General features: G+C 39.7%; 1 protein-coding gene across 1 annotated transcript in view; it reads left to right on the plus strand.

Moving 5' to 3' along the window:
* The window catches only part of ARMC1 (armadillo repeat containing 1), a 32,704-nt gene that overhangs the window by 1,419 nt on the left and 11,184 nt on the right, over window positions 1–20,101 (plus strand). The window contains 2 exon segments of the mRNA NM_001190196.1: window positions 2,293–2,513; window positions 11,229–11,320. Coding sequence (NP_001177125.1) covers window positions 2,331–2,513; window positions 11,229–11,320 — 275 coding nt within the window. The 5' untranslated portion in view covers window positions 2,293–2,330.

Here is a 20,101-nt window from a genome sequence, read left to right on the forward strand (position 1 = left end):
TCAGAAACATTCCCACTGAGTAGTCCTGTAAGTACTCTATAGATGAGGTGGAGCTCTCCAATTGCAAGGCCACTGTTGTGTGCCAAAGGCTATCACTAGCCTGGTTCCTGGCCCTCTGGGCCAGTGGTTGGCTCTGCAGATTTCATTTTTGTATGGGATTTGTAATGGTGACAGGACATTAGCCCATGCTTAAGTTGGTTTGTAAACAGAGTGTTGATAATAGAGGCATCTAAGAGGCAAACCCTTTAATCAAGAAATCTCAATGTTTTCAGTCTGTTGCTTTTTGTTTTTTAAATCCTTTTTAAAATGGCTGAAGTAATGATATTTTATTTTGAGAAGACTACCTCCCAAATAATATCCTGTTAAAACTTTTTTTCTCTGAGTCCTTTATTTTGCGCTTTCTTGCAAACTTCGAAAATTTAACTTTTAAAATATTTTGTCTGGGATATGAACCCCCCCATGTGTTATGAATTAAAGATCCTTAGATTGGTTTTAAATTGCTTAGAAGTTATTCTCGTATCATTAATTGAATAGCCTTACTCTTTTTCATTGAGTTTTGGCTCCCTGTAACTTACAGCCATTGTTTATTAAACATTTAACATGTGCCAAGTGCCCTCAGCCTTTTGTGTATTATTTCTTTGGACACCCCATACCACTTGATAGCTGCTCTGATTAACCCCATTTTACAGATGAAGAAACTGAGATAAAGAGATTAAGTGATCTGCCTGAAATCATTTATCAAGTGGTAGAGCCTGGGTCTGACTCCACCAGAGCCTGCTTTCTTAGATGAAATGTATAAACAGCTTTCCTGGGAGAAGTCCTTCTCAACCACCGCCCCCCACATCCACTACTACTTTACTCTTTATCTTCATATATTTTAATACATGGGAAGGCCATTTCTGCTCTATTACCTTCTTCCCCACAAATAACTTGTAATAACTTTTCTGGAGAATAGTTTTGTTCCCAGGCTGCTACCTCTCCCACTTGGCATTGTTTTTGGAATTAGTATTAAACTAACTCATTAATTTGTGGAAAGTATTTACACCTTTGTATTCTTTTTTTTTTTTTTTTTTTTTGGCTTTTTAGCGCTATTCCTGCATATATGGAAGTTCCCAGGTTAGGGGTCTAATCAGAGCTGCAGCTGCCAGCCACAGCAGTACCAGATACGAGTTGCATCTGTGACCTACACAGCTCACGCAATGCTGGATCCTTAACCCACTGAGCGAGGTCAGGGATTGAACCCACGTCCTCATGAATAGTAGTCAGATTTGTTACTGCTGAGCTGTGATGGGAACTCCTACACCTTTATAGTCTTAATGAGAAATATACTTTGTAACTTGATTAATGGAAGTTACTGTTTTTAAATTTGTGCATATATGAAGAATTTTCCTTATATTTCATATTTTAGCTTCTTTGTGTTTGTCATGTTACATTTTCTAAAATACACTGTTTACTTTTATGCGGAAAAATTGCTGCAATTAAAAGGAAGGTATGGGAAGTGGAAAGACCTCTGGCCAGTTTAGGAGACAGTAAATAAGATTTTTAGCCCAGTTCTATACTAAGTAGCTTTTGTCACCTGAGGGAAATTATTTAACTTCTCCCATGACCCTAGGCTTATCTGCTAAATGAATTACCTTATCTCAAATACTTTCTGAGTATGGCCCATTCAGGGATGGTGAGTGTGCCTAGTTAGATTCAGTTCAGAATCACCTTGAGCTCCCCAGCTCCAGTGGCCTGAAGCATTGGCGAGACGTCCTTCTGAGCTTTTTTGTCCTTGATCTTCTTTGACACTCCCTCGTTTTTTCTTAGGGGATTTTATCTTTTGTAAACCCAGTAAGTTGGGTTTTGCTAGGCTGAATTAGAAAAAAAAATCTGTCAGCTAGCCACAGTTCCCTGAGACACTTGTCTTAAACTCCAGAAATATTCTAGAGGAAAAAAGCACTGGCGGTATTACCTTTGGGAGAAGTGTGGCAAAGGTTATAAACTTGAACTGTAAAGATTTTGTTTATTGTGACTTTGGTGTTAAAATATGCATTGCCAAAAAGGAGTTTATTTGGAATAATGAAGATGATATATATGTTCTTTAAACATTGTGCGCACATAACTTGATTTTTTTTTTTTTTTTTAGTTAGCTTATGTTCATTTTACTTTTCTCAGAATTGCCAATTCTTAAGTTTTTGTGTGATTTAGATTCACCTGTTTCTTTCTGAAGGTGGTGTAATTCTGATTATTTAACAAATGTCATAATATACCTCAGCAGCCTAGAATTAATTTTGTAAACCATTTCTACAGAATTTAAGAAGATTTTGTTCATGTGTCTGGCATAGAAGATGAATTCTTCCTCCTCCACCATGAACGAAGAACCCGATGCTCTCTCCGTGGTTAACCAGCTCCGGGATTTAGCAGCAGATCCATTAAATCGAAGAGCCATTGTCCAGGATCAGGGATGTCTGCCTGGCCTTATTTTATTTATGGACCATCCCAACCCCCCTGTTGTTCACTCAGCTTTGCTTGTAAGTTGCCTATAGTAATTTTAGCCTGAGTGTTATAGTTTTCCAATGAAGGAGAATTTGAGCAAGTATTTGACGTGGTAAAGTTGAAAGTGTTGAGCATATAATAGTAAGTTTTGTATTTCTGTATGTGCAAAGTATGTGTGTGGTCCTTTTACACAAATGGTATAATACTATATTGTTTTTATTCTTTGAAGTAAATGGTAGCATGCTCTATGCATGGCATATTTTGAAACCCTTTTTTCACTTAAGAAGATTAAGGATTATGTCATTGGGACAGAAAGACACTCAGTCTCTTAGATTTTGTTTTGTAACAGCTTTAAGATGTAAATCACATACCGTGTGATTCACCTACTTAAAAGGGTACAATTCAGGAGTTCCCGTCATCCGCTCAGTGATTAACGAATCCGACTGGGAACCATGAGGTTGTGGGTTCGATCCCTGCCCTTGCTCAGTGGGTTAACGATCTGGTGTTGCCGTGAGCTGTGGTGTAGGTTGCAGATGCGGCGTTGCTGTGGCTCTGGCGTAGGCTGGTGGCTGCAGCTCCAATTCAACCCCTAGCCTGGGCACCTCCATATGCCGCTCGGGAGTGGCCCAAGAAATAGCAAAAAAAAGACAAATCCCCCTCCCCCCCAAAAAAAACAACCAAAAAACAGTCTGCCATTTCTAGACCAGAAAATGCCTCCAGACCTCCTATCTGATATTGCATGTTTTTAGAGCCCTGTCCGTAGGACTCTTGGGGAAGCATAGGGGCTAATCTGGGGAGAGTCTGAGTAGTACGCCCTGGTCATTTGTACATCCCCGTGCCAACCAACCGGCCAAAAACAGTCATTCGTCACTCAAGGCATGGAAGCTGATTTTCTCACTTATTTCTTTTCCTCCCTTTTCTCCTCCTCCTCTTCTTGTCCTCATACTCCACCTTCCCTGCTTTTACAGGGACTTATCTTTGCTCCCCAAAGAAGTCACTGATAGGACATTATTCAATACCCCTAAGAATGTAGTTTCTTGGTTAATTTATTTCCACTTTGTTAACTAACAGCAGTCTGACTGCTCCTTGCCTGAACGAATCACCTTAAGTGGTGGGCATATTTGATAAGGGGAGATGTGTTTCACTATGAATATCTCCACCCTCGTACTGCTAATACTTGCTCTCTGTCCATATTTCTGCTTGCTTACAAGCTTCCTTTTTTCACTCTTTTTTTTTTTTTTATTTTTATTATTTTTTTTTTTTGTTTTTTTTTTTGTCTTTTTGTTGTTGTTGCTATTTCTTGGGCCGCTCCCGCGGCATATGGAGGTTCCCAGGCTAGGGGTTGAATCGGAGCTGTAGCCACCGGCCTACGCCAGAGCCACAGCAACGCGGGATCCGAGCCGCGTCTGCAACCTACACCACAGCTCACGGCAACGCCAGATCGTTAACCCACTGAGCAAGGGCAGGGACCGAACCCGCAACCTCATGGTTCCTAGTCGGATTCGTTAACCACTGCACCACGACGGGAACTCCCCTTTTTTCACTCTAACAGGCACAACAGAGCTGTAAATTCTTACATGTGATTTCCTCTCCAGGATAACTCAATTATTCTGGCTTCTAGTACTTCATTCCTGGTTAATGGGGTTGCTGGAACTTTTTGTGGTGTTTCTTCTTGGTTTGGAATTGATTGTGATGATTGCAAAACTGTAAATACACTGAAAACCACTGAATTGTACACTTTAGGTAGGTGAACTGCATGGTATGTGATTTGCATCTCAATAAAGCTATCACAAAACAAAATGGTAAGTACCTCTTTGAGTATCTTTCTGTCCCATTATGGTATAATCCTTAATATTTCTTCTTAAGTGAAGAAAGGAAGTTTTAGAACATTATTTTTTCTTGATACAAACAGAAAAAGTTAAAAGAGGTCAATAATACAGTTGGATATTCATTAGAGTTTAAATGATAGTATTTTGGATGTATAGAGTTAAGTGAAATATATTAAAATTAAAAAAAGAGGTGTTCCCGTCGTGGCGCAGTGGTTAACGAATCCGACTAGGAACCATGAGATTGCGGGTTCGGTCCCTGCCCTTGCTCAGTGGGTTAACGATGCGGCATTGCCGTGAGCTGTGGTGTAGGTTGCAGACGCGGCTAGGAGGCTCGGATCCCGAGTTGCTGTGGCTCTGGTGTAGGCTGGCAGCTACAGCTCCGATTAGACCCCTAGCCTGGGAACCTCCATATGCCAAGGGAGCGGCCCAAGAAATGGCAAAAAAGACAAAAAAAAAAAAAAAAAATTTTTTTTCAACTTGTCCTTTTAAGGACCCATGATCAATTCCCATTTAGTTTCACAAATTCATACTGAAATATATAGGCTTTTCCTTTTTGAAAATCAAAGTATGTAATGCAAATTTCCTATTTTACCTTCATAAATGAAGTTGAATAGGCAAAACAGACATTGATATGAGTAAACAGTGATAACAAATGGGAGATTTGCATGGCCCCAATTTGGTCCTGTTTCAGTGAGAATCGCAATAAAGATGAGAGAGTGTTGGTCTCTAGATAGAGACCTGTGATTGAAGGAAATTGTTTTTTTAAATAGACTCGTCTGAACCAATTTAAATTCAGAAGGCAGGGGGCTGCTAGAGTGGGAGAGGTTTGAGGAGAAGGCTGGAGATGGGAAAGGTTGCCAACTAAGGAGGATGGTGAGATCCTTCACAAGTGTTGGGGGGATGCTTAGTTTGGTAACTGAATTGATAAGAGACTTATGAATGAAGCTCCTTTTCCATCTCACTTCAGGCCTTCCATAGTCTCTGAGAGCCAAAGAGTTGGATTTGTTCAGGGTTGCTTCTTGGCCAGACAGGTTGGATAGGACTGCTTAAGGGATTTGAGGATTTTGGCCAAAGTGGTTGATAGACCCGGTAGATGTAGACACGAGGCTGAATTGGGAGGGACCTCAAGTCCTGTAGGGACAAGGAGAGAGTAGAGGGATCAAGGGGTCAAGGTTCCCAGGGAGGTTAAAGAACAGGGTGTTTCCATAATTGCATTTTATCTTCACTGTCCTTGTTTAGCTATTCCTTTTTGTTTTTCACTTTTTAGCACTTGCTCAGGGTTTACAGTGTGCATCTTTAACTTTCGCAGTCTGCTTCATGTAAGATTCATACAATAGTGTATTTCCAGTCCTCCTCCCATCTTTTGCTGTTGTTTTTATTACTTCTCTGTATGTTAAAAAATCTACAGTATTTGGGGGGGGTTCTAAACCCTTATATTTAAAAAAATTTTTTTTTTAAATTTTTAATTTTTAATTTTCTTTTTGTCTTTTCTAGGGCTGCACCCATGGCACATGGAGGTTCCCAGGCTAGGGGTCTAATACACCTGCCTACGCCAGAGCCAGAGCCACAGCAACTCAGGGTCCGAGCCACATCTGCGACCTACACCACAGCTCACCGCAAGGTAGATCCTTAACCCACTGCCTGAGGCCAGGGAATCGAACCTCAACCTCATGGTTCCTGGTGGGATTGTTAACCACTGAGCCACACAAGGGAACTCCTAAACCCTTATCTTTTGAAGAGGTTAAAAGATTTAAACAGACTTTTTTGGCTATACCCATAGCATGCAAAATTACTCAGGCTATGGATCTAACCCGTACCACAGCCATGGCAACTCTGGATGGTCACCAGGAAATTCCAGAAAGCAAATGTATTTTATATTTACCTTCATACTTAACATTTCTGGTGTTCTTCATGTCTTTTTTTTTTTTTTTTTTTTGTCTTTTTGCCATTTCTTGGGTCACTCCCGCAGCATATGGAGGTTCCCAGGCTAGGGGTCGAATGGGAGCTGCAGCCGCCAGTCTATGCCAGAGCCACAGCAACGTGGGCTCCGAGCCGCATCTGCGACCTACACCACAGGTCATGGCAACGCCAGATCCTTAACCCACTGAGCAAGGCCAGGGATTGAACCTCCAACCTCATGGTTCCTAGTCAGATTCGTTAACTACTGCACCATGACGGGAACTCCTGTTCTTCATGTCTTAGTACAGGTTCATGTTTCTCCTGGAGTCTTTTACTTTCTAACCGAAGAACTTCAACATTTTTTTTTTTTTTTTTTTGGTCTTTTTTTGTCTGTTGTTGTTGTTGTTGTTGCTATTTCTTGGGCCGCTCCCGCGGCATATGGAGGTTCCCAGGCTAGGGGTCGAATCGGAGTTGTAGCCACTAGCCTACGCCAGAGCCACAGCAACGTGGGATCCGAGCCGTGTCTGCAACCTACACCACAGCTCACGGCAACGCCGGATCGTTAACCCACTGAGCAAGGGCAGGGACCGAACCCGCAACCTCATGGTTCCTAGTCGGATTCGTTAACCACTGCGCCACGACGGGAACTCCCTCAACATTTTTTTTTTTTTTTGCAAGTTTTCTGGTGGCTTTTTCCCCCCCAGTACTTTACAAGATGTTGTTTTATTGTCTAGCTCAAATTCTTTCTCATGAGAAGATTGCTGGGATTGTTATCTTTGTTTCTCTATATAACACATAAGTCTTTCTCCAGCTGCTGTTGCGACTTTATTTTGGTTTTTCAGCAAATGGTTATAATGTGCTTGATGTGGATGATTTTCTTTTTGTTTGTTTTTTGTTTTTTTTTTAAGGTTTTTTCCATCTCCTCTCTCTCTCTCTGGACTCCAATTGTATGTGTGTCACATACCTCCTGTTATCCTAGTCACTGCCCTCTTTCTTTTTTCTCCTCTCCGTGCTTCATTTTGGATAGTTTCTATTGCTTCATTTTATTTTATTTTATTATTTTTATTTATTTATTTATTTTTTGTCTTTTTGCTATTTCTTGGGCCGCTCCCGCAGCATATGGAGGCTCCCAGCCTAGGGGTCTAATTGGAGCTGTAGCCGCTGGCCTACGCCAGAGCCACAGCAACAAGGGATCCCAGCCATATCTGCAACCTACACCATAGCTCACGGCAATGCCAGATGGTTAACCCACTGAGCAAGGGCAGGGACTGAACCCACAACCTCATGGTTCCCAGTCGGATTCGTTAACCACTGCGCCACGTCGGGAACTCCCTCTATTGCTTCATTTTAAAGTTCACTTATCTTTTTTTCTGTAGTGTCTAATCTGCTATTAATCCTATCTAGTGTGCTTTTCATTTTAGACATCTCTTTGTCCACTAGAAGTTAATTTTGGGTCTTTTTAATATCTTTCATTTCTTTCCTCACCATGCTCATGTCTTCCTACTTATCCTTAAACATATGGAACATATTTATAATAGCTGTTTAATGCTCTTATTTTCTAATTCCACCTCTCATATCTTGGTCTGTTACTACCGATTCCTCCTCTCCCCCAGATTATGAGTCATATTTTTCTGCTTCTTTCATGCCTGGTAGTTTTTAATCATGCCAGACGTTACATATTTTATGGTTTGGGGTTTGGTATCCCTATAAATATTCCTCAGCTTTGTTCTTGGTTGCACTTAAGTTCCTTGGAATAAGTTAAGTTGCTTGATCCTTTCAAGACTTGGCTTTCAGGCTTTGTGGAATGAGCCAAGCAGCCTGTATTATATGACATCACCATTTCTAAGGGGATGCTCCTCTGAGTATTCACCCTGATTCCTCATGCACCGTGACATCTTTTCACTTCTGGCTGGTGGTATAACAAACTACTCCCAGCCCAGCGTGAGCTCCAGGAATTGTTTTCCCTACTTTCTGGTGCTTTTACTCCCTAGCTCTGTGGCCTTTTGCCCCAAACGTGTGCAAGTCAGTATTCAGCCGCGGATTCTTGGGGATCCCTCTGTGGATCTCTGGAAGTCCCCTGTTGTGCAGATCCCTCCTCTTTTATGCTGCTGTGCAAATTCTAGCCGCCTGGGATGTTTTCTGATACCAACCAATTCTTTGTAGACACCAGCTAGGTCTTCAGTTTAGTTGTGACACTAACCACACCTAAGTATGAAATTCCCAAGGTTTAAGGCTCAGTCTCTCACTTCAAAGGCCAGTCGCAAGTATCAGGTCACCCCTATATTTCTAACTGAGCTGCTATAGATAGGCTGATCCAGTAAACTCCCCCGCCTCCCAGTTTGATCATTTATTAGAACAGCTGCAGAACTGAGGAAGTCACTTGACTTGGATTTGCCACCTTTTTTATAAAGGATACAAATGAACAAACACATAGGACAAGATCTGGAAGTGTCCTGAGCATGGGAACTTATGTCCCTGTGGGGTTGGCGTACCCACCTTCTGGCAGGTGGATGTATTCATCAAGTCATAAACTCCGAATCTCCTTGTCAACAGTTTTTATAGAGCTTCAACTCCAGTCTCCCTCCCTGCCCCCTATCCCAGGTCAGGGGTGGGGCCAAAATTCCCACCCTCTGGTCGTTAGGTCTTTCTAGTGTCTAGCCCCACCCTGGGATCTCAAGGGGCCCCAACCCAACTCAAGTTTCTTTTTTAGGTTTTTTTTCCTTTTTTTTTTTTTTTTGGTCTTTTTAGGGCTGCACCCATGGCATATGGAGATTCCTAGGCTAAGGATCAAATCCAAGCTGTAGCTGCCACAGCAAGCAGATCTGAGTTGTGTCTGAGAACTACTTCACAGCTCAGAGCAACGCTGGATCCTTAACCCATTGAGCGAGGCCAGGAATCAAACCCATGTCCTCAGGGATACCAGTCAGATTGTTACCACTGATCCATAGTGGGAACTCCCCTAACGCACTTCTTTAACATAAACTCATGTGATCCAGAGGGCCTCCTTAGGGATAACAAAAGAAAGTCTTATCAGAAAATTCCAAGGGTTTAAGCTCATGTCTGTGCATGAGCTAGATAAAGACTAAATTGTATTTTCCATCGTACTCTGTACTCTTCCACCTTAACTTCCCCAACTCTGATCTCTGCCTCCCTCACTCAGCAAGACCACTGTACTTCATTGGCCTTCCCTGGGCTGCACTGTGGAATCCCTCCAGGGCAGCAGGATAGGGCAGTTGTAGGGTCTGTCTCATCACTTCCCTTCCCTCAGGGATTCTGGTCCTAGGCTGCCTCTTGTCCAGTGTGTTTAATATAAGATGGTCCCTTGTGAAGGGAAGGCTATTCCTTTGGCAGTTGAAGTAAAAGGTAAGAATAGTCATAGAAAGGATAGGAGACTAGTTGTTGACTTAGTGATTTCACAGATGGTACCATTTTCACAATGACCAGGCACTTTGGAAACGAGGCATAGAGGACAAGTAGGAAATGAAGGTCAGTGGACTGAGATGGCAGATTTTGGATGGTGTAGTTTGCAGAGGTATTTCACTGTGAATCAGGTTCTAAAGTCTGCAGGGAATGATGAGTGAAGGGGAGGTCTGTAGAATAGCTAATGAAATCCCCAAAGAATCAGCATATGTATTACTCAGCCATAAAAAGGAGTAAAATATTGCCATTTGCAGCAACATGGATGAGCCTAGAAATTACCACATTAAGTCAAAGACAAATATCATGTGAAATCAATATGTGGACTCTGCCAAAAAATGATACAAAAGAACTTACAAAACAGAAACAGACTCAAAAATGTTGAAACCAAATTTATGGTTACCAAAAGGGAACTGTGGGACAGGAATGATAAATTAAGGGGTTGGTCTTAACATATACACACTACTATATATACAATAGGTAATTTACATTATTGAGCACAGGGTAATCTGCTCAATAATGTGTAGTAACCTACATGGGAAAAGAATCTGAAAAGAATGGATAAATGTATATGTATAACTGATTCACTTTGCTGGGCACTTGAAACTAACGCAACTTTCCAAGTCAACTATACGCCAATAAAATTTATTTAAATGAAAAAAGGGAATCAGCATGTGAAGGAAACACTTGGCAAAAATGTACTTTAAATCTTAAAAGCACCTTAGAAAAGTTGTATTCACTTTTTAAAAGACTTTTTTTTTTGTCTTTCCTAGGGCCGCACCTGTGGCATATGGAGGTTCCCAGGCCAGGGGTCTAATTGGAGCTGTAGCCACTGGCTTATGCCACAGCAACTCCAGAACCGAGCCACGTTTGCCACCTACACCACAGCTCAAGGCAACGCCAGATCCTTAACCCACTGAGCTAGGCCAGGGATCAAACCTGCAACCTCATGTTTCCTAGTCAGATTCCTTAACCACTGAGCGATGACGGGAACTCCTAAAAGACATTTTAAAAGTGAATTTTAGGTGTTCTCTTGTGGCGCAGCATTGATCTGGCATGGTCACTTCTGTGGCTTAGCTTGTTGCTGTGGTGCAGGTTTGATCCCTGGCCTGGGAACTTCAGCATGCTACAGGCATGGTCCAAAAACAGGTGAATTTTAAAACTAGATACAGTTGACTCAGCAAAGATGGTTCACTGTCCCTCTCAGCAGTTTTATAGTTAATATATAAAAATGCATTAGGGTAAATGATGACTATTTGAACTACTCCCTGAAATTAATAAATGGAAAATAGTCTCTTGTATCCTTGTCAGGAGGAAATTGTGAAAATAAAACGACGAAATGGCCTCATTTTGACCTTGCAGATAAGTTAGGAACCTTCATTTCAAAGAGCAGGTTCAGCTGCTTCAGCTCAAAGGATTATTTGTCTTCTCTTGAGGACTGCTCTGATTATCACATTTAAAGAAGAGTTTCTAAACACTTCAAAACCAATTGATTGTAAAAACAAAAACCTATTTTCCGTCTTTTCCTCTTGCAGTAAGTTAGTAGCAGGCTTAATTTTGCATAGTCTGGACATGTGAATTAATCTATTGCTCTTTTCGCTGTAGGCTCTTCGATACTTGGCAGAGTGCCGTGCTAACAGAGAAAAGATGAAAGGAGAACTGGGTATGATGTTAAGCTTGCAAAATGTTATACAAAAGTAAGTACGATAGATAGTGTACTTATGGAGTAGAAAAATGGATCTTGTTAAATGTATCCTGGTGATTAATACATAGTTTTACTGAAGTTTTTATTCTAATATGAAGGCATACTTTTTGGGTTCTATGCCGCAAAATGTTCTGATGGTCAGCATTTTGATTATTCTTAAACATTGATATGAATAATAGTCCTTATGAAGGTGCCCACATTTTATTTAAAATGCTTTATAGAGAAAACCCTAATGTTTGTGAAGTTTTGTAAGTGTGTATGTGAATTGACTTGCCAGCAGAGCAGTGGAGGTGACATTTGAAAACGTGTGGTACTGTGGTACAAAATTCTTTTGTTAATTCTCAGTTCTTACTCACAAGAACCTTGATCAATATGGTGACAAAAGGGGGCTTTTGGTAATAGTTTCCTTAGCCTCATTGAGATTTCCCTTAAGAGACTCAGAGCCATTTAATTTGAATTTTAGCAAATGGGTGATTTTCAGTTGTACTTTTCATCTTTCTAAGATTTTCGTATCTTTCATTTTGTTGTTTACAACTTTTGGAGGTAAGTCTGACAGTTAAGTTTTATGGATAAGAAAAATACCGAGGCCAAGTTTCTTATCTGTAGGCTTTCAGCTGTGTTGCCTCTGGGGATAAATGTTTTTGTTCCTTTCTTAGCCTTGCGGATTTACTTATAGAAGGCTAGAAATTGAAGATTGTGTTTTGGTATTTCCCTGGTGTTTGGAAGCAAAAAATCTACACTTTCCGAGCTTCCCTTAGTTTACTTTGTACCTTGATCTCATACATGATATGACTGCCTTTAAAACCATAATAAGTAACCGTTTTCAATGATTATTTATTTATTTATTTATTTTTGTCTTTTGTCTTTTTTTAGGGCCGCACCCACTGCATATGGAGGTTCCCAGGCTGGGGGTCCAGTCGAAGCTACAGCTGCTGGCCTACGCCACAGCAACATGGGATCCGAGCCTTAATTCTGTGACCTACACCACAGGTCACGACAACGCCAGATCCTTAACCCACTGAAGGAGGCTAGGGATCGAACTCGCAACCTCATGGTTACTCTTCAGGTTCATTAACCACTGAGCTACTATGGGAACTCCTGACTTTTTTTTTTTTTTTTTTTCAAACTTGAAGTTTCTTTGGCTTGAGTGCTCACTATAATTCTCAAACACTGTAAGTTAAATTATATCAGTAGAGAATTGTCTAAACTAATTTCTAAGGCACTGTATTTTTTTCTTAGTGTTCTTGGATTCTAGATAAGTTTTATTTTACTTTGTTAATCTTATTTTTTACAGATTTCTTAAATATTTGTTCTCATAGAGTCAGCTACCCGATAGGGTAGTTTATGGTGCCTTGATCTTTCATGATGACAAGACAGAGACTTGAATTTTTTTGTTTGTTTGTTTTTAGTCAGATGATCAGTTAGAAATAAAATGTTGACTCCCATCAGTTGTGTTAATCATTGCCTATGTTTTGAGGTCAATTCTATTAGTAAAAATTTTGATTCCAATTCTTTTTGAAAATTTGAAGAAATTAGTTTATATGGATTCTAGTTCTGACTTGAGACAAGTGATCTATTTCCTTATCTATGAGCCTGAAGTAACACCTTTGAAGTACTTGGGAGTTCAGTGGGATAATGTGTGTAGAAATGCTTTTTAAATTCTAAAATGTATAAAATACAAGGTTGCATTATTTTTGTTCCTAGTAAGCTTTAATGCCATGTATAATTATTTTTAACTGGTGTATTAGCTCTTTTGGAAACAGTGAAAGGTTTAAGGTAAGAATAATACAGATGCTTCTGTAGGGTTATTTTATTCATATGATGAACTTAAGATTGTGTGTTCTTTAACAGGTATGGTTATTAAAGCTGAAAATATATGGTAAAAGTTTTAAAGTGTAAGAAGTTAGATGAAAGCTTCATGTTGATATATTAAAGTATCAAATTTGCACTTTAAAGATTCAGAGTGGGATTTTTTTTTTTTTTTTTTTTAAGAGCAAGTTTTAGAGGTACCATAGATTTAACCTGTAAAACAGTTTCTGAGCTTGGTTGGCTAAGGGTATGGTATATATGTATGTGTGTATCTGTAAGTGAGAGATAAAATGGTAGGGAGACTACATGTATCTTTATAAGGGAAGTGTTGTGTCAATTCAGGTCATTATCTTGCACTACTATCTGGGGAGGGAGATCTTGTGATGGATTTAGAAAAGGAAGAGGTTTATTGTGAGATAAAGTCTGTGAGGGCCATGAAGCTGGGTTGGACTACAGTCCTTAGACTATAATGCCGATCTGACATCTGTAGAAGGAAAGTGAAGAGGAAACTGAAGGGCAGGAAGTCTCAGATTGCAATACAAATCAGACAGCCCACTCAAGGCTCCACAGCCAGGCCCACCCTGTAGATGAATCTTGCATTGGGCTGAACTGACCGGGCCCTAGTGCTCCCACTGCTCAGTCACTGGCCGTGTATTTCCATGGCTGCTACAAGCAGGCGTCTTTTCTTTTTAATTCAAATAAATAAATATTTTTAGGACAATGTGTGGTGATCAAACGTTACTGGCACCTTCAGCAGTAAAACAGATACACATTCATAGCCTCGAAAGTGGAGAGATGATGTCATAATTTCTAATATATTTTTCAGCTATTCAACAGTTATTTGGCTGTTGGAGATCTTAAAGTTGAAAGTTAGCTTAAAACTTTTACGTATTTTTTTCTTAATTTGTGGCTGCACCCATGGTATATGGAAGTTCCCAGGCCAGGGACTGAATTCAAGCCAAAGGTACAACCCACACCACAGTTGTGGCAATACCAGATCCTTTAACCCATTGTGCTGGGCTGAGGATTGAAAGCTGCTGCAGTTGGGTTCTTAACCCACTGTGCCATAGCGGGAACTCCAAAAGTTGCCTTTCAGGCTTTTTAAAAGTTACTTCTGTTTACCAAAATAATCATCTTAGCAGTTTATCAGTGTATTGGAATGTTATCAGAAGGTTAATGAAACTGTGTATTTTGGTTTATAAACATTAAGACTATGAAGTATTAGAATCAGGTTTCGGTTTAGCATGTTTAACTTTGTGCTGTGAACTATCTCATGGCTTGGACATAAATAATTTTCTTTTTTTTTAGGGCTGCACGTGTGGCATATGAAAGTTCCTAGGCTAGGGGTCGAATCCAAGCTGCAGCTGCCAGCCTATGTCACAGCCACAGCAACACAGGATCTGAGCACATCTGTGACCTGTACCACAGCTCATGGCAATGCCGGATACTTGAACCACAGAGTGAGGCCAGGGATTGAATCCATATCCTCATGGATACTAGCTGGGTTCATTACCACTGCGCCACAGTGGGAACTTCATAATTTTCTTAAGAAATCGATTGCTTTGACATTTTTATTTCCTCCTCATTTGCTTGTCTCTTTTCAGTACCTGCTTTAAACATTCTTAAAAATCAAAATGACGAGTCGTTACCGTATATAGCAGGGCAAGTTTTATGTATGCATAATTGTTTTGACACTGTAAATATACATTCCTAAGACCATTATTTTGCATTTTGATATCTGTGTTGCCAGATACAGATGACTCAATTATTCCAGTCCTAACTTATTTTATGAACTCAATGACATTCCATTCTTATGTTGGTCATCTTAGTAATTGTTTCCATTGATGTGACTGCCCCATGACAGCCAGGCGGGCTTCTATTTGTTTAGAGTACTGAGTTAGAGGGAGGTTTAGTTATGATCCTGTGGAACTCTGCAACTGAGGAAGCAGTGCAAGGGTCTTCCATACCCCAGAAAGACCCGTAGAATGAGAAAATCTGTTATGGCAGAGTGCTGCTTTATTGACTAAAGAGAAACCTTCCACCTGAAGTGATGGAGGGGAAAGCAGAAGTTAGGTGGGGAGAGTGGAGCTTATTTTCAACATGAGGAACAGAGAAGAATGTTTAAAAAAATAGGCAGAATTCTGCATATACTAAAAATGTTTGCCTTTTAATCACCAAAATAAGTTTTACTACAGAATTTCACTGAAGTTTTAACATGTTACTGAACAGCAGGTTTGACTTGTGTTTAGGTCAAGTTGCTGCTTACAGATCGACAGTTGGATTGACTTTAAAGTTACCATTACTTTCAGTTCTTTAATTGTGAAGAGAATTTTAAATTCTCTGTCACTCAAAATGAATCTGGCATTGTGTTCTAATTTTAATCTCTTCCATAAGTGAAAACTTGTCATTAGAGGTTAGAACCTTTTTACATTTTATTTTTAGTCCTGGATCCCTTTGTGAAGAGAATTTTCAAAATGTCAATTTAAGAGAACATCTAAATCCAATTGAAGACATTTGTTAATTGGTATTTCAGAAGTATTACTTCTGATATAACATGCGTTTCATAAAAGCACTTGTGAATATCTAACATGTAGTATGCTATAAATAAGTCACTTTAATAAAATGTGGCATCTCAACTTTAAAATATCTCATTTCATCTGGAGAACGTCCTAAAATCCTAGGTTTTGAAACAGTGCCGTAGTAATGGTGGTCTATTCTTCTTGCTAAAATCTTGGATGAAAAGTATATGCTTCATTTCTTTATGCCCTTTTTTTCTGTGTGCTTTTTTATTTTTTTATTTTTTGGGGGGGGTCTTTGGAGGGCTGCAGCCATGGCATATGGAGGTTCCCAGGCTAGGGGTCTAATTGGAGCTACAGCTGCTGGCCTACACCACAGCCACAGCAATGCAGGATCCCAGCCTCCGCTTCGACCTACACCACAGCTCATGGCAATAGCAAATCCTTAACCCACTAAGCAGGGCCAGGGATTGAACCCAAAACCTCATGGTTACTAGTTGAGTTCCTTAACCAATAAGCCACGACGGGAACTCCTTAAATGTTATTTTAAAATCTTATTACAAGTATGCAATATATGGTTTAACTGGAGTTCCCATCATGGCACAGCAGAAACGAATCTGACTAGGAACCATGAGGTTGCAGGTTCAACCCCTAGGCCTCACTCAGTGGGTTAAGGATCTGGCATTGCCATGGGCTGCAGTGTAGGTTGTAGATGCAATTTGGATTGAAGGTTGCTGTGGTGTAGGCTGGCGGCTGCTTGATTTTGCCCTGATTTTTATGTTGCTCTTTTGTAATTTTTTTGGTGAGTTTATATTTTCCTTTTTCTTTTTTGGCTGCCCTGCATCCAGGGGTTAGATCTGAGCCACAGTTGCGACCCATGCTGCATCTGCAGTGACATAGGATCCTTTAACCCACTGTGCCAGGGATCAAACCTACATCCTGGCACTGTGGAGATGCCAGTGATCACATCGTGCCACCGTGGAACTCTGGTGAATTTTTTTTCTGTAAAATAAAAGGCCAGATAGTAATGATTTTAGGCTTTGTTGCTCACAGTCTCTGTTGCAGTACTCAGCTCTGCCCTTGTAGGTCAGAGCAGCCATAGATGATGCTCAGGATCATAGTTCTCGTGCCTTGGGCTTCATTGCTACCTAAACAGAACTGCTGACTTTCTTCTTAGAACCCTTTTATTTTTTATTTTATTTTTTGTCTTTTTGCAATTTCTTGGGCCACTCCCGTGGCATATAGAGGTTTCCAGGCCAGGGGTCGAATCGGAGCTGTAGCCACCGGCCTACGCCAGAGCCACAGCAACACGGGATCCGAGCCCTGTCTGTGATCTACACCACAGCTCACGGCAATGCCGGATCCCCAACCCACTGAGCAAGGCCAGGGATCAAACCTGCAACCTCATGGTTCCTAGTCGGATTCGTTAGCCACTGAGCCACAACGGGAACTCCAGAGCCCTTTTAAAGTTAAGGTTGTTTTTTGCTTTGAAAGATGAGGGATGATTTTCTGGGTTGTGTAAATGTTACAAAAAGACTTTTTCTAAGTGAACAATACAGAAAAAAAATGCAAAACTTAACTCCTAAAGGAAAAGTTGTGAAGTTCTTCAAAAGAAGATGTCTAACAATAAAATAATATATTCACTGCTTTCATGAAGTATATGAAAGTCTTAACTGGCTTTTATAGGCAATATAAAATGTGATTAGCAGCATCTAGAATTAGAGGGAATTTGTATTTATGACCAATAAGGAAATATATTCAAAATAAAAGTTAATTTTGATATATAGTAAAGATCAGAGTTCACCTTTTAGTTGTGTGTTGAACATTTTCAATGTAGATAATTAGAAAAAGTGGTGAGGAATCAATATCCTTAATTATGGAATAGTAAATTACTGCAAGCAGAATTCCAATTACTTAGATGAAGAGCTTTTTAAGATAGTCCTTTTTTCGGGTGTCAGATTTTAAAGACCGAACTAAATCCAGGGCATTAATCAGTTCTTTCAATTTTCACTTGCCTAAGATGATTAGTGCAATTAATGCTTGTTTAATTACACAGTCTTTCTTATATTTATGGCCAGATGTACCACATAACTCTAGACTTCTTGTACTTGAATGTTTCTGAATCACAGTATTTGAACAGTAATTTTTTTTTATAAAGACTTGCTTTTAAATACTTGCTTCTAGATCCGTAGATGCTCTTTGTTTTTTCTTTTTCGATTTAAAAACATATTTTTAAAGGAAGTAGTTATCTGTAATTTGTGGATCAGCAAATTCATAGATATTTGTAATAGTTCATATAGTGCCAAGATTAAGAAGTAACTTAGTTTTTACTTCATTTTTACTTACATGCTTTTGTAAATTTCATTTTGCCTAAGACAGAATTTTACTTAGTTTTAAGAGAGATCAGTGTCTATAAATAGAGGTATTTATTCCTTTAACTGTTTCATAGGAAAAGCAGAAATAAAATTAATCCTAGAGGTGTACTCTATTGTCTGTAATTGCTTTGTGTGATCTAAGTAGATACAGCCTTGAGACTCTATAGAGAAAAAAAACTCTATAGTTTTTGTTGTAAATCCTTAACTTTCTAACTGAAAGTTAGTGTGAATGGTCTCTGTAGCTATATAGATAATCATAAATGTGCATTGCTCTTTGCAGATGATTCCCCTGAATAAATGGCACTTTCTCCCCTCAGTCTTTTGCTGCTATAATGGAAACCACCAAAACTAGTTCATGAGAGAATTAAGCCCTAAAGCCCTAGGGAATACATACAGCCTGTCTTCTCTCCTGTGAATTTGGAATAATTTAGCTCTATTCCATCCTTGGGAGAATTACAGAGATAGTCACTCAGGTTTTTTTGTTTAACTAATTTCCTTTGCAGAGCCTCAGTCAGAAACACTGCTGGAGAAATGGTTTGTCAGAAACATAGGAGCAGTAATCAACCAGGAAAAGGAAGCCTAGCTTAAGGAAGCTGACAGTGGAAGCAGTCTTTGCTTCTTACTGAAACACCTGTGCAGTATGGTAGTCATTAGCCACATGTGACTCCCCCCCACACACACCCATGGCATATGGAAGTTCCTGGGCCTGGGATTGAACCCGACCTGTTCCACAGCCAGGCAGGGAAATCTGCCACAGAGACAATGCTGGATCCTTAACCTGCTGCATTACAGCAGGAACTCTGCCACATGTGATAATTTAAATTTAAACTAATTAAAATTATATTTAAAAACCAATTCCTCAGTCACACTAGCCATATTTCATGTATTCAGTACACATGGCCAGTGACTGCCTTTCCGTCACCTTAGGAAAGTTAATGTTGGATGTTGTTATTATAAAACTTCTTTGCCTAACTGCATAAAAGGGTATTTTTATAGTTTGAGTTACTTTTAATTCATGGATTATTTTAGTAAATTTCAGTGGAAGAATTACTGAGTCAGAATATAGATTTTTTTTTTTTTTTGTCTTTTGTCTTTTCCAGGGCTGCACCCACAGCATATGGAGCTTCCCAGGCTAGGGGTCTAATCAGAGCTGTAGCCGCCAGCCTACACTGCAGCCACAGCAACGCAGGATCCGAGCTGCATCTTCAGCCTACACCACAGCTCACAGCAACTCCGGATCCTTAACCCACTGAGCAAGGCCAGGGATCAAACCCGCAACCTCATGGTTCCTAGTTGGATTCGTTTCCACTGTGCCATGGCAGGAACTCCAGAATATAGATTTTTTTTTTTCATATGTGTCTTTTTATCACTTAAATTTTTCAAAAGGTATCAGTTATACTCTTACCAGCAGTTTCCATTTAATTAGGTTTTTTAAAACTCTGGATCAAATCACATGGCCATTCTTCTATCCCAAGAATTCTAGAATTCTAGGTACAGTTTCAAAAAATTTTTTAACCATCTGTGTTCCATAAGATTAACCTAGGATGGATAGTTTGGATGGGAACATAAACTCACTGAAATCGATTTGGAAAATTTAAAAATTTGCAGACTTTCTGTGAAGTAGCTTGTAATTTTATACAGATTCTCAAAGGAGTTAGCCTGTTTGGTTAAGAACTACTGTTATAGCTTTTATTCTTCAGAACAGGGAGATAATAATTTGATGTTAGTCTTTCAGTGGTTTTTGTCACTGCCAATTGACACTACCAATTAGGAAGCATGTTAAAAATTCTGAAGTGTATGTTTTTAAAAGTTTCATAAGAAAGTCTTTAGTTGGGTGTCCTATTATGTTTTGTGGTGATTGTTTTTTTATTTGATGCAAAACATCGAAAAACAATAGTCATGGTTGAGAAACGTAGCAAAGACATTGTTTTTTTTTTTTCCTCTAAATTTCATGAGTGCCTCTAACCAGTGTCCTCATACTCTTAAAATTCGTGGTTGGCAGGTCTTTAAAATATCTCACTTGCTTAGTGACCTTTTCAGTAAACTGTAAAATAGCTATGGGAAAAGTGCTGA

This window comes from Sus scrofa, chromosome 4 (genome assembly GCF_000003025.6).
Source record: "Sus scrofa isolate TJ Tabasco breed Duroc chromosome 4, Sscrofa11.1, whole genome shotgun sequence".
Lineage (NCBI taxonomy): Eukaryota > Metazoa > Chordata > Mammalia > Artiodactyla > Suidae > Sus > Sus scrofa.